This window comes from Rhamphochromis sp. 'chilingali', assembly GCF_963969265.1.
Source record: "Rhamphochromis sp. 'chilingali' genome assembly, chromosome: 12".
Lineage (NCBI taxonomy): Eukaryota > Metazoa > Chordata > Actinopteri > Cichliformes > Cichlidae > Rhamphochromis > Rhamphochromis sp. 'chilingali'.
Window position 1 is genome coordinate 6,992,027 of NC_137939.1, and position 16,002 is coordinate 7,008,028.

At 40.1% G+C, this 16,002-nt stretch overlaps 1 protein-coding gene across 8 annotated transcripts in view; it reads left to right on the forward strand.

Annotated features, from left to right (window-relative positions):
* prdm16 (PR domain containing 16) overlaps positions 1-16,002 on the forward strand; it is a 174,913-nt gene that overhangs the window by 143,368 nt on the left and 15,543 nt on the right. For 6 of the 8 annotated variants that reach the window (XM_080899265.1, XM_080899264.1, XM_080899266.1 and 3 more), the window contains exon 4: positions 11,589-11,729. In XM_080899265.1, coding sequence (XP_080755391.1) covers positions 11,589-11,729 — 141 coding nt within the window. Of the gene's footprint in view, positions 1-11,588; positions 11,730-15,120; positions 15,467-16,002 lie in introns of those variants that run through there. The other 2 variants (XM_080899270.1, XM_080899271.1) reach the window with 1 other exon arrangement.

Genomic DNA, 16,002 nt, shown 5'->3' on the forward strand with positions numbered 1-16,002 from the left:
TTCTTCCTACCGTCCTTTTTTTCTATCTCCAAAACAGCCTGCTTGTTTAGAATTTTTTGTCACGTGTGGTTTGCGATAGCTTTTCATTTCTCCGATGGGTAGTCCATGTTCATTGTTGTTTAATCTTTTGATACATCTGTTCTTAGGAAGTAGAAAACTGTTATCTAGTGTTAAAGGTCAACATCTTCAAATTGCTTTTGTTTAACAAAATCTTTTTGTGACGGACAATTTTATTTTTATTTGTGTTTCCTGGAAACATCCCCTCAGTTATAAATAACTTCAAAGTCTCCCATTCTGGGCCCCATTTACTCCATGTGCCTCAATCACCCTAATGTGCCTGTTTAGGCATTAGGTTCTCTGAGGGGGGCCCATATCCATCCATCTCTTCCTCCATATATCCCATCATACATTAAAAGGCAGATAACTGACACACTGTTAATATTGTGTCTAACACGAACCAGATGACTGCAGGACCCTTCTGCACCACAGACCGCTGCCCGCAGCTGATTTGACCGTTTCCTTTTCTCTTGGGTTAAGGGATGAGCGTTCTTAATTAAAAGTTAGATATATGGGCCTCTGGGTGGAGATGCTCGAGCAGGATCCATTACCTGCACACTGGGGGCCCCGCCAGAAAAAGAGTTAGGGCGAAGGTTAAGATAGTGAGATGAGATATCAGGCACTGAGTCTGCTGGTGCTGCATCTTGGGTCAAAATCCAAATTAAGGGTTTGCAAAGAAAAGAAAGAAGTTGTTATAGTGCTTTGAGCATGAGGTGGTGGCTGCGGGTGCTAAAGCTAGCACAGAATTCAATGCAGGCCGAGAGGTGCTAACCGTGATCTCAATAGCCGTATTGTGTTCGCACTTGAACGGGAGCCAAAAAATCCTGTGAAATATCAGAGCAGAAAGAGGGAGAGAGACGTGTGGAAATGAAACAATGGTTTACACAACAGTGAAATGGGTCTTTTCCTCTGTTTCTTGCCAGCAGGTCCAACACTCAGAGAGAGAAAGCTTTATTGGCCTTCATGTCCTGGCTAGTCTCAGCCCCCGGTTTCGGGGAAAAAGAGGGGAGCACTGGGCTCTACATGTGTGTAACGTGACGTAGAAGCTAGTGTTGGACTGAGACACACACTCAAGCAGCCACACAGAGAGCGCTGACGAGAACACACACATTAAATCAGTCCGTGGCAGAGATGAGAATAGCCAGATATTCATCTAATCCTCTATGAGGAGAGCAACACGTCTCATAGCATCATTTATGCCTCTATGCCTACAGCTAATCCTAGTGGGCATTCTGTGCCTCACAACTGCCAGACACGGAAGTCGAGAGAGCATAAGTGCAGTGGGGTTTTTTCACTTTTCTTTCTCTTTTTTTTACAACAAGTAGGAAAAGAGCGGATTTTAAATATATTGGCAGAGGAAAGAGAATAAAGCTGCCTATCACTGGCTTGTTCTAGCAAATGTAAAATCTGTATTTTTTTGGCAAGTTAACCTCAGTTAATTTTATTCTTCTTTGCTTTTGTTTTTATTTTGTGCCTGAATGCAATTTGAAGTACTTTGCAATATAAAAATTCACAGCCTGAAGCCAGTGAGTTTATAAGTCAGAGCTGCTTTTTTTTAAACTATAATTTGATAGTAATAATAAAGTTGTATCCACTCTTTTCACGTTTTCCTGTCATAGAAGCACATTTTTTTAAAATGATAAAACAAGGCTTTGCATTTTTATTTATATGGAGTAATGTGAAAAAGCTTTAGGTACCAAAAGTTGTTGGCTCAAAAATACATTTTTAATATCATATAAAATGCAGTGAGCAGAAAACTAAAGTTTGGTTGCTTTAAAACAGCAAAAGTTGACACATTTGGATTTGGACACAGAAAAATACATTTTCGTTAAGCTGACACATCTGCCCTTTCTTTCTTTTTTTCTTTAATTTGAAAAAGACGTTGGCTAAAAGTCGTTCTAGCAAAATGGAGTATTGTGTTGAAGTGATGAGGCTTTTGTTTTTATTGAGTCATTTAATTGTAAATATTTGATTTTCAAGCAAATCTTTTAATCTCGGGTCATCAGACCGAGGAGTAAATCCTGGCCGTACACTAATGGTGAGAGAAGGAATTGGAGTCTGGTTGTTATAGAAAACCCAAAGTTAAGCTCAGATGGTTCCAATAAGGCCCAGGCCTGCAGCCACACAGGGGTTCTGCCACATGCTGTCCTGGCCAGCTGCTCTGAAATGCTTTTTTTTTTTTTTATTCTTTTCTGTGGAAGGGAGGGGGCACTAATATCTTGCACAATGCATTTTTGCTGATTTGGCCTCTCAAATTCAAGCTTCCTGCAGAAACCCAGGTGGACTATAGGTGTTGACAACAGTGAGAAGGAGACAGCACAATGTGTCGCTGTCTGTCAATCTCTTGCTCTCTTTACCTTGAGCACCGTTTATTGTATCTTAGTGTTCGTGTTTCATCTTTTCTCAGCTGTCTGCCAACACATGATGTCACTACAGACAAGGACACAGCAACTTTCTACAATGCTGCATTAAAATGGCTTTCTCCCAAAAGTGAAATTTAAAGAAGATGGTTGGAGACATGTGATGCCTTCTGTTTTGTGTCAATCTGCTTTGCTGAGATTCAAGGAATGAGGTAGCAGATAGGACAAATGCTGATTTGAAACTGAACAGCAACTGAATAAAAAATTGGAGGGAGGAGGGGAAGAAATCTGTCGGTTCTTCTTGAAATTGTCTGGTTTGGATCACTAGGAGCACGATTACGAATGAATAGATTTATCAGTGTGTATCTGTATCTGTGTGGCTTTGGTCTCTGCTTCCATTTCCCCTTCATCATTCTCCACAGTGTTATATAAACAAATAGCGAGGAAGTTTCCTTTTGCTGCCCGTTATCAAAACCTCTTATTACTACCATCTGCTGAAAATCTCATCCAGAGCTTACCTTGGAAGGACTCCTTTATTTAGGTGTTAATAAATAATTGAGTGTTACAAGTTCTGCAAATGTGTCCTAAACAGCACTTCCCTATTTGTGTGCGCACAGTTCCAGGAATTGTCCCATTTTGTGTTTCGCTTCCGATGTCAGTCAATAGCATGGAGGTCAAGTTGTGCCAGTGTTGAATGCCAGTTTCCTCTCCTCATTATTATTTCTTATTATTCTTGGCATGGATGTATAAGATTTGACTGATTTAGTTACTTTCTTTTTTTGTTAAGGAAACTTTAAAAAAAATCACCATCGTTAAGAAGAATATGATCAACAATGCTTATACATATTATTTGCTTAAATATGGAGATCACTGTTCTCATTAATATTTGACCAATATTTTGGTTGTTTTTATTTTAGTTTTTTAAGATTACAAAGCACAAAAACATGTTTAAAGCTTTACGTTATGCTACTTTTTTGGTTGTTGTTTTTGTGGTGGTAATATGTCCTGATTTCTTATACTTCAAAGATGTTAATTAAGTTCAATTAATTAATTAATTTGTGGCAAAATTCACAAATGTCCTTGTTCTGGTGACAGAGGCAAAGATTTATAAGGATATTATGTATTTTCTATATTTTTGAGGTACAAGCATCCAGAGCATAACACTTAAAAGACAAATACAAATGAATGACACTTTAAAACATCTGTTATTCTAATTCTGTATATAAAATCTGAGACAAAGGCAACATTAGACATTGTAGTCAATAAACAACCACTTTGCTCAGTGTGTGTTCTTTCCAGCCACTAAACACATACTTTGCTCTTTCTTCCTTCCTCTTATTAAATATTTGGACAGACTTTGTGTTTTTCTTAAGCCTGTTAACAATTGTTGTAGCTGACTTTTAAACACTATAAACATTCTTTATTAAATGTATGATTTCTTTGACAGAGGCCACTATAAGAAAGCATTTCCTCAGTCTGGCTCTAACTGATTCAGTGTGTGCGCTCCTGTTTGTCACACACATAAGTCTAGTTGTTATCCTTCAAACACCGCCGACAAAGTGTGTGACCCTGATGCACCGTTCATATATTTCCCCATTTGTGGTGCACCTGTTTCTCTATAATGAGCCAATATATCTCCTCACTAATTGCCCTAAATACATATCATAAAGACCTGCCTATAAAAGGCTGTGCAACAGTAAAACAGGCATAGTGTGATGGGAACTTCTGTGCACCCACACGAGCGCATATACATATACGCTGGACATATCATATGACATAAAACACACGTGTACACGGGCAAAAAGTCACATACACCTGCATACATATGCAGGTATATATATATATATATATATATATATATATATATATATATATATATATATATATATATATATATATATATATATATATATGTATATATATATATATATATATATATATATATATATGTATATATATATATATATATATATATATATATGTATATATATATATATATGTATATATATATATGTATACATGCATGCACATTTACACACAAGCACACACACTCATTCAGCCTTTAACAAGGGGCTGTAAATAACACAAAGCCATTTCATTAACAAGGTCCAGCCCGAAAACTCACTGCCCCTCTTCTCTTAAAAACATGCACACTTCCTGTTTTAAGTTACTCTAACATGGCAACTCTGCACATGGCAACCTGCTCATTCAAATAAGCTGCAGGGGTGAGCAGAGGGAGACAGTGGCATGATGCAAAACAAAAAAAAATGCACTAAAGTTGCAGACGCATTATCACTGGCTTAACTCTTAAAAAGCTCCTATTCTCTTCCAGTTAGATATGTTGCCCATCAAAGTGTAAAACTAAATTTATTGGTTATGCATTTCATGATAAGTACTTGTTTGCGATTGACAGTCCAATAATGCAAAAATAAACAATGTCATAACTGCTGTAACTTTACAGTATGATAAAATGTGCCTCTGTAGTAGACGCAGAGTGAAGTTTTTTTGGCACAACTTCAGCTGCTTCCAAGGTGCACGGAGGAAAACGCCTAAAGACATCAAAACTCCAGCAACAGTTGCAGAATATAAAACAACTTTATTGCTAGACCAACATGTTTTGGTTTGTGGTCACTATGACCCTGATGAAGGCCACAAGCAGAAGCACACTGGTTTAAACTTAGTTCTATATAGTATAGATTAGTATGGTACAGTACAGTATAACTGATACAACTGATTCTTGAACCTCCTGATAATGTACTAATTCATATTTATCTGCTCTGTGTATATCTCTATCTCTATCTATCTATCTATCTATCTATCTATCCCTCTCTCTCTCTCTCTCTCTCTCTCTATTTATATATATATATATATATATATATATATATATATATATATATATATATATATATATATATATATATATATATATATATATATATATATATATATTAGTCATTAGATTACATTAGGTAATATTTACATATATATTGAGCTATTGTAAAGAGCCAAACAAGAAACTGAAAAAGATTTGACGTCACCGTGATCAGACCAGTGTTGGGGACACTGGGACTTTTTTTTTTAATGGCATGTTTTAAATGTCGCACATGCAGACTTACCACAAATGATAGCTGTGTGACGGTGATTGTAGAGACGCTGATTTAATAGGAGCAAGTCGGTTCATTAGTGAGCAGGTCCACATTCTGACACTCAAAATGCAAGCAGACACACACGCTCGCACTCTCACTCACACTACAAGCCAGATGGCTTTTACAAGGCCCCAGGCCCTCTCTGGCCTGCCCGCCTAGTTTTTAATTATGTCGATGGCCGCCCTGGCCAGATAAAATGGGTCACATTTAACAAGCCTTCACTCACCTTCACACACACACACATACTGGCACACACTGCCACACCTCACATGCATGCATTTTACTAGTGATACAGCTAAAGCTCGCACAAAATACAGAAACGCACTTTTTTCAGTGGCATTCACCTGTGCCTTTGACAGAGACAAACTCTAAAGATGTGATATTCAGCGTGGCCTCTTACCTCAATAAAATGTGTGTACTCCGTGCAAGCCTGAGTGTGTATGTGTGTGTGGATTTACAGCCTGTTTCCTTTTTAGCTGTCATTAGGCTGCCAGACATGGCTACACAGGTGTACGATTACCAGCATCAGTAATAAGCCTTACAGACACTCACACACACACACACACACTTAGACATTCACTCTATATTTAAAGGTCCAATCTATACTCACAGCAGGGCTCCTTCTGATGAAATACTCTGCCACTGACTCTCTTTGTTTGGACTCACCGATTTCAAAGTTTTATTGCTAAGTTATTGAACATGTGTTTTAATGCATTTATGGGTTTTGAAGAAAACATTTAAATAATGTTCGAATGTCACTGCAGTTAGTAGCTATACCAGCTCATTCGTGGCCCGTCTGTTTATTTGTTACATTTTTTTTTCTCAGCACAAGTGAATTGGTGTTTGTTTGTTTGTTTAAGAACAGCGTGTGCATGAAAAGACAGGAAAGATGAGGCGCTGTGGTTCTGACAGATTAGGAGAAAAAGGAAAATGTGTGGTGTAGAGATGTGGAAGGCTGAAATCAATTTGTGCTGTTTGGACATAATCTCTGGCCTGACTATTTTTTTCTGGTTAAGAGGAATGAGTCATGCTTGACAAATACTGTCAACTTCATTGATCATGTTATTTCAGAGGCGTGCTGAAAAGAGCGCATTTCTCTGGTTGGTTACAGTGCTTGGTGAAAATATCATTTTGAGCTAACTGACTTAGTTTTTTTTTTTAATTTCTTGTTATTTCTAATTTATCAATTTATCATTTTTAAGCATTTGATTTCATATAATTACTGTTATTTTTTTATTGGATCAAAATGCAGTCAGTAAGAGTTTGTGTGAGAAATGATGACAGTGTTCCTGATTGTTTTCTATGTTTTATATTATAAAAAAATAAGAAATTTGTAAACATTGTTGTTAAAAAGAACAGACAAGTGTATAAATGTGACAAAGGTGACACAAATAAAGAAGTAATAGTTGTTTTTTTAAAATAATTTTTTATGACGAGGAACATTGATTTATTTTGTTTACAACGTTTATTTGGGTACTAATAAATATTTCAACTCCCACGCTAACACATCAACAAATTTAGCGTTCCAATTTTACAGATATTATAAATAGTAACTTGAAATGCAATCACAGCTATATTTTTTTTTCATCACACCTCTTCATTTCCTCCTTCTCTTCTGTTTTGTTTTTCCACTTCCCTCACAGATCATCCTTACCCAGCTTAAGTCCACTGAAGTTTAATAAAATATGAAAAATTTCTTTTATTCCTTCCAGTCTTCTTTCTTCAGCGTAAGACGGTGCTCACTGGCAGGACCTCCTCCTGTGTCTCTCCACTTCTTACGTCCGCACACATAAACATGCACACAAATATGGACAGACACACTCTTTTAGATCACTGAGTGATGTAGCATGGTAGGTTCTTCTCCGTAGGCCCCCATCCATCACACACACACACACACACACACACAGTCACACACACCCACATAAGAATGAGCACAAACACACTGGAAGCTGTCATGATCTGTACTCTATCAACCACTTTATTAGCCTGCCAGTCTGTGCGTGTGTGTGTGTTTGTGTGCATGTTAAGAGGCCTCCCAACTGGAAACAGACCCAGAAAGGATACACACCCAACACACACACTTCTTTATTTCTTGTTAGTCTTCCTGCACCTTAATTTGTAACACCTCTAACAACCAGCTCCGCAGCCCACTTCACAGCCACTCAATCTGTCACTGCTCAGTTTCTATGACTGTCCTTTTTCTCAGGGTGAAACAGAGTGTATTAATGTGTGTGTTCATATGTAATTCTTTCTCTTTATACCACTTCTATTATCTACATCCACCATGGCCTTGTTTATATATTTAAAAATACATGTACAGCTGTAACTTTCGATTCAAAGAAATCTTTCAGCTAACTTTTTTTTGAAAAAGATCCTGCTTAACTGCCTGGTTCCTTCTTTAATACCGGAACCAATGTGTTAGTTTTGTTGGTCTGAAAAATGGCAAATCAGTATGGCTCGCTCATCTCCTATCCTCCAAAAACCTTGAAACAAAAACAAACGTTTCTCTATTTTCTTTGGTCCTCTACCACACGTGTATACAAATGCATGCAAACAAGGGTGTGTTCACACGTTGAACACCACATCAGTGTGCAACGGAGCACTAAGATCACACTTTGTAAAAATATTCCCTCAGAGACACACAATAACCCAGGAGTTATGTCTCACATGCTTCTATCTCAAGCTCACATCAAAATCACAATCACCACTGCACTCCGAGCTGCCATTTCCATTTTCTGTCCTTCGTCAAACAGAAAATAATATATACCTTGTCACCAACGTCTACCCGTACAAGCAACTTTCCGCCACTAATTCAGCCCAGTGCAGCACACACATCCGTCAGATATAACTGGCGGAGGAGAGGGCATGCCGAGACAGCCATTAAAGGTTCCTAGCTGTCAAAGGTTCCCCTTTGTGTTGTGAGGAGAGGTATAAGTGTCGTGCTCTTATCAGAGCTTCCTGTGGAGTTTGCTCTGCATCCTGTCCACTTAGAGCTGCTTCTCTTTCAGTGAAGTCTCATTGTGTCTCTGTGCACATGAATGTGTTGGTGTGTGTCTGTGTGTGCATGCTGTCAAGTGAGTCATTTTGTAATACTGTTCATAGTATAGGTCAAGTTCTGAAATTGCTTTTCTTAAAATGTTTTCAGTGAGAGTAGTGCAGTATATCAGTGATGTAGAAGTAAATGAATGTGTGAACAAACATACTAGGTAAGATGGATCTTTGTCTTTTAAAAATACATTATTGTATGAATACAACTTCCACAATCTCAGTGATTAAATATAATTACAAAATCTACAAATACCAAAGCAATAAATAGATGGTTTTACAATAAACCGGTTAATTGTGTATGATCTTTGGTAAAAGATCGAAGGATATTCAAGAGAATCTTTAAGAGGTTGAGATCAAAATAATTTACCAGCTCATTCTCCTTTTGAACAAATGAGAAGAACTGAAAACTGAGTGATAAGATTAAGGCACAGCTACCATACATTCAGCGGAGATGGGTTTGGTAATATAAAGACTTTTTCTGATATCATTACACCTACAGTGTCTGCATTCTAATCACTGAGAGAAGCTTTGGGGAAATCTTTGAGTAGCCGAGTTTTTTTTTCGCTCGCTTTGTTTGGTTGAAATTTGTTCACACGTGGAGTTGATGGTCCTCCTCCTCCTCCTCCTCCATGTTACATGTGGATGGAGGAGGTTGAATGGGTGAAAAAAGGTAAAGGTAAATAAACAAACAATCAGCCGCAAGCTTGTTCTGGCTCTCCTTCTCTGTTGCCCCTCATTTGAAGCCTTATAAATCAGGCCTCCACCCCGAGACAGGGTGTTAGCAGGCCTCCCAGACTACACACATACAGGAACACACACAGGTCTGCTGCTCATTAAATCCACGATCAGATCTGTGTGTGTGTGTGTGTGAGAGAGAGAGAGTGATGTAGTAGAGTGTGTGTGTGGGGGGGGAACGACAAAATGAGAGGGTATGAATACAACTATGCCCAACATGTAGACATTGCAGTGTTCACATGTGCCCAAAAATAAACTAATAACCGCACACACTCTACACCTGGATCACAGCTTTTCTCCATGTGTTCATAAAACACCTAAGATACCTGTTGCAGCTACCTTGTAATCTCATGACAAGTGCACTTTGATTCCACCAGCAGCAGAAAATATATTGGGTGGAAGACTAGGTGTGTGTGTGTGTGTGTGTGTGTGTGTGTGTGTGTGTGTGTGTGTGTGTGTGTGTGTGTGTGTGTGTGTGTGTGTGCGTGCGTGTGCGTGTGTGTGTGTGTGTGTGTGTGTGTGTGTGTGTGTGTGAGCATGTCACTGACTGCTTTCACACACAAAATGAAGGCCTTGCCTTTGTCAGGCCAAGTGCTTGGACTTTAAAGTGCACAGTGAGGAGACAGTAGCTGTAGATCTGAGGAGCATGAGGAATAGAGAAGATTTTTTCATTGGCTTGTTCAGTTGACATGATTATGTATAGGGCTTTTGAATATCTGAGAATGCATAGAAGCAACCGATTTGCAGTAAACTGTCTCTTTCCACACTCTTACAAACACACAACACACAACCAGCAGCTGCAGCTTTCGTTCTAGCCTCGCTGAACGGCGTTTTCAAACACCTTTAGGTTTTAATATGTATTTTCAGCCAAGGCGCTAACAGGCATCATTGTTCTAAAGAAGGCGCAGTTACTGTAGTTACTTCGGTAAACTCACACCTTGGCTTGAAAGTAGCACGGCAATGCTGTTACATGAAGCTGTTGCCTTAGCCGTGCATACGTGCATTCGCCTAAAACAGTTGCCGTATTTGTACAAGCACGCACATCACATGGCGTTTCTTCCACACCTCCATCCAGACCCTTTACATATTTACTCACCAGACTTGGCACCTGCACCCCCGCCCACAAAAATACACCTTCCGCGTGCATTCAACAACAAGAACATAGGCCTTCACACTTTACGAGCTGGAGGGGAAAAAACATGAGCATGGCTTTAGAAAAGCAGGCAGTTAGAGAAGTTCGCGAACCTTGCACATCTAAAAATGTCAGAGGGTTTGTTGGTTCTTCTCCATCACACCTCGATTTCCTTCAGCAGGCATTTGACTGTGATTAAAAGTGCACCGTGTCATACTAGAAGTCAGGGCTGAACTCAAGCCAGGCTGATTGGTGGTTGTAATTAGAGGAGTTGCTCAGTCTCAGGCCAGGTCTTCCTGGAGGATTCACACAGGCTCAGTATCACATCAGCTATGTGGAGAAGAGCCCGGTAGTTTCTGCCAGCTCCAGATTTCCCAGAACCGACCAACTTCACCAAGCAAACACAAATTTCCACCACCAAAGATTCCTGCAATTTCTGGTTCTGTTTCATATATGCGCAAATTTCTGTCTAATATAAAAAGAAATGAGAGTTTTATTGCAAAATTGCTGTCTTTCCAAAATTGTCATTATTTTGCATTTTACTTCAGGAATCAGTTTAGATTGGGAGCCTTTATTTCTCATTGCTATAAAGCTATAAAGCTATAAAGCATGGTTAGTCGCTCCTGGTTTTCCCCCTCACTCTTCACTTCACAATGAGCCCCTCTTCTGTTCTTCTGCTCCTCCTCTTCCTGCTCCACCACTACCTCCATCCTCCTTCATTCTCTGTGAAAGCAGGTAACATGAAACCCACTCTTGGAGTCTCAAGGGTCTGCAGGGGTTACAAAGGGTGATCAATATGTGCCAGGGAAAGTCTTTAGACAAGTAAAAGACACCGCCGTTTGTGTACTCCCTCCTCTTTTCCCTCTTTCCTCTTCTTGTTGTTGGGATTGACAAGGTTAGATGGCCCTAACACCCACTGACATGTTAGCTCTGTGTACCTTAAAGTTAAATGACATCAAACCCTTGGCCCACACACAAATATTTAATCCATGTAAACACACCAACTGCATAACTACACTAAAAATCACTTGATTAAATCAAGTCAATTGAATAGTCGTTGAAAAAGTCTGTTTTTTATTTTTTAATATCTAACCTGTTGCTTTTCAACAGGTGGTGGATGACATGGGCAACGTGAAGTTTGCACTGGACACGGGACCAGATGCCGCCGGCAACAGCTGGCTCAAATACGTCCGCTCTGCCCCGTCATTTGAGGAGCAGAACCTCGCCGCCTGTCATCTCACAGGAGACCAGGTGAGTGCCATGACAACATTGTCCAAGTTGAATCCGTAGTCCAGATACGAAGGAAGTCGCACCACACTGTCAGAAATAGGCCGAGATGAGTGGGGGGCGGCAGTTATTCCTTCCCGTCTACTAAGAGTAAATGCTGGCTTGATGTGTGTGAATGAGTGTTTTTGTGTGTGTGCGCTGGAGAAACGTGTGTGCTAGTAATGACCAAGGAATGGCTCCATTGTGTGTCTGTGGCTGGGATGGTTGCCAGTGCTGTTAAGAACTGACCCATGTAAAGAGGCTGAGGAATAGTCTGACACTCCTGAGTCCCATAATAACCGTTATCCAAAGCGCAGTCTTCTTCTGTGGCGGCAGCAGTTTCTCTTTTTGCTTCTTATCACCCAAACACCCCCACCCACCACCCCCTTCTCGCTTTCTCTTTCTCTCTCAAACCTAAGCGAGCTGTATCGGATCCTTTTGGAAAGATGCCCAGCCATTGCCTATAAAACCCCAACTGCTTAACTAGGCCCTAACCCTAACCCCATGCAATGTGTGTACCACAATTTACACTGCTGCAACGTATTAGCATAATTCTCCATTTTTGTTTATAACACAGAGACAGTTTTTCTTTTTCTTTTTGCTACATTTTGCTCTGCTGACTCTTGTCCCAGTTTCTGCAAATTAAATACTGGTGCTGTTATTTAATACGCATTTCACTGTCAATTCAATCTGCTTCCAAAGAAGAACCGAGGATGGGAATCTTAAGTGAGATGACACCAGAAGCTAAGCAGCATGACAGTAGCCAGATCCGCCCGTATGATTCGTCTGCGTGTTTCCACATTCTCGTCACTCCGCTCTCATTTGTTTTCTAATCCCTGCCTACGCGGCCCTTCCTGACTCCGTCTCCAGCCGCCTGTTTCTTGCCGACTCTGTCTCCTTTCTCTATCCTGGTGTCTTGATCTGCCACCTGTCACCCTGTCACACCAAGGGGACAGGCTGGTGTGTCCATTTAAGCTTCAGACATTAAGTCTGACCGATAGAGAGAAAGGGGGCTTGGTACCAGGCGTAAGAGACTGAACGCACGGGGGCCTCCGAGATTGACAAGCACCAATTGGCTGGCAACACCAGCCCGCCTAATCCTTTTAAGATTTTCACATCAGTACCCCCTGCCACTGCCACACAATGTCAAAGAAAGAATCAGGGCACCAGAGAAAATTGTGGAGAATTATCGGACCACGAAAAGGCCACGTGCACGATTGCTTTTTGATGTGTTTTGCAGTTGTTTGTACTTAGCGAACGGCTTTTGCTTTTGTTTGCTTGCCCAGTTGTTTGGTGTAGTGGCTCGCAGGTATGACCCTATCATTTATTTACAAACACAACACAAACACACACACTCACACACACACTTATGTGCAGCCACTCAGTGCTAAAATGTATAATTTAAGAGACCATTCACTGATTTTTCTTTTTTCTTTCTGTCTTTTTTTATAACTGCATGCACAATACATGAGTTTATGGAAATATGTGCACACTAGGCAAATTCAAATGCAGGCAGTAACCTTTTAAAGAGCAAGAGGAGAAGTTATGGGGTTGTTTGTCATTAATGATGCAAGATGAACAAATGTGTGCATGACTGATCATAATTCAGACATTTGTGGCCGTGCATTAATTTGGCATTGTTTTTATAGATTTGTCTCCATTCTGTCAGGTGATTCCACGAGTTTCATTCAAAGTATTGTGGATTTCTTATTTTTTCTTATTTTTTCATTCGGATTGAATGTGGCTCTCTGTGTAAGCATCTACAGACAACTGTATCAATTACATTCTTCTCAGTTAAAATCCATCCAAAATGTGTGCCTCTGTGTGTACGTGCACCTAAGTGAGATTGTTCTCATTCATTTATAACCCCAAACAATTGGTCAAAATGGGTTTGCAAGTGTGCCCATTCACTTTTTCGAAGGCCAAGTTGCACTGAGAGGTGGAAACAGCTGAGAGAGCTATGAGTGGCATGTGAGATGGGTGGGTAGCTGATGGGGGGTTTAAGGAAAAGATGAACCTTGTCCACCTTCTTGTCAACTTTTCATCTTTTGTGTTTTGGAGTGAAGCCCTTTCCAGTGCTGTTTGATCTGCCCTTCTACCCCTGGACGGATCCATCAATTCGTAGAGACAAGCGTGCATGTGCAAGTGTGTGTGTGTGTGTGTGTGTGTGTGTGTGTGTGTGTGTGTGTGTGTGTGTGTGTGTGTGTGTGTGTGTGTGTGTGTGTATTAGGCCACAGTAGGGGATTGTTGTGGACCCCTATGGCTGGCATTGATCGATGAGGCATCTGTCTGCTGAACACTGGACAGAGATGGGAAGAGGTCAAGACAAGTCTATGTGATCAGACCTTACTGTAGGACACACACACATACAGAGAGAGAGAGAGAGAGAGAAAGAGAGACCGAGTAAGAGAAAAGGCAAAAGAAATATTCAAATTAGACATCCAAATATTAATTAAGAATGTAATTAAACCCTCTTAATTATTAACTGACTTGTATTCTTTGAAAGGAAAAAAGTGTAATATTTTCTGATAATGTTGCAATTAATAATCTTGACATAAAACCGGGAAGATGTGTCATTAATATCATAAATTAAACTACACATAAAAGGGCTGCAACATAAATTAAGCATAAAAAATAGAAATTAAAAAAAGGACTTTTAGGGATATTGCGACGCTGTTCATTGTTTTTTACCTCAGTGCCCACACTCGTGTCTGAACGGGTTTTATTTGTTTTGTTTACCCGCTGTAAATACGATTTAATAAATATTTGAAAAATAATTCAGTAGCAATATCCGTAATCGATATATTTTTTTCGTCAAAATAACTTTACGACGTCACACAAGCCTCATAAAAATCGAAATTCTATTTTTTTTTTATGTTTTATTAAAATGCGATCTTAAACCATTCAACTCTGTCAAATTTTCTTTTCTTCAACAATTCTTCTTTTTTTCTTTTAGATTAAAAAAAATCTAAGAGGCAATGAGATTATGCTCAGACCACAAAAGTGAAGCACGAAGCAAAACTTAAACTAAGAAAATAAATAAATAAAAAGGCCTGCTGTGTGTCTGTGTGTCTATTTGCTTGTTTAAGCATGTGTTCGGCCTATAGTGTGTGTGTCTGTGTGTGTTTGTGTGTTAGAGTGACCGACAGAATGACTGCTTTATCTATTATTTACATCAATAGTAGATTTATCAAGCGGCCAAAGCGGCGGCTGGGATCGGAGATGCGGGGAGGGGTCTGTGCCGCAGATCCCTCAATCCTTTTGGCTGGAGATAAGACGAGGAGGAGTGGCCGACGGGTAACCGAGAGAGCACTAAGGGGCAACAGGGAATCACTAATGAGAGAGAGAGAGAGTCAGAAGAGAGAGAGAGAGAGAGAGAGAGAGAGAGAGAGAGAGAGAGAGAGAGAGAGAGAGAGTGAGGGAGAGACTCATCATCATCATCAAAGACGCGCTCACTGACTAGATTAGAGAGTAACCCAGGAGAGGAGCGTCAGGCTTCATCCAACCAAACGGAGCGATCACCGACCGTCTGCAGCTCTTCCCGACCGACCCGCGACCCCTTCTCCCCGGCCTTGTGCGCTCTAGCGCCCCGGTCCATCTCGGGCAGACCTACTATGGGTTGTGTCGCCAACTCCACCGGGACTGAAGTGCTACTGCAGCTGGAGGCTCTCCGCAGCGCCGCGCAACTTTCTCAACTGTTCCGTCTCACGGAGAAAAGAAAGGTCAGGTCGAAAAAGCATAGAGAGACAGTAGCCTATTTGTGGTAAATATAATACGCTGTAATAATAATAATAATAATAATAATAATAATAATAATAATAATAATAATAATAATGCGTGTAGTTTTCGTTGATTTTAGGCCTTTGCTCTTTGTCTCCTCTCTCTCATCTGACGAGCGCTAAGTCTTAAAAGTTACTTTCCCAGCCTCTCTGTATGTTTGTGTGTGTATGTGTGAAAGAGTGCTTCTGTCCGTCTTGTTGTGGTGACAGTGTACAGCTGGTGCAGAGCGCCCCCATGCGTTCACAGATCACGCCTGAAGTTGTTTGCGCTGTGTCATAATAATTGGGATGCACAGAGCTGCAACATGTAAAGAAGTGCCATTTAAAGATGATTATTTTAAAAAAAAAGAACTTTGAATGTTATTTATCATCTTTATAATTTATTTATTTCTTTATTTGTATTTTGTGAATCGAGATTTAAGCTCAGCTTGGTTTCCTGTACTGTTGGTTTAGGCCTCGGCTCTGACTTACCTTTAAAT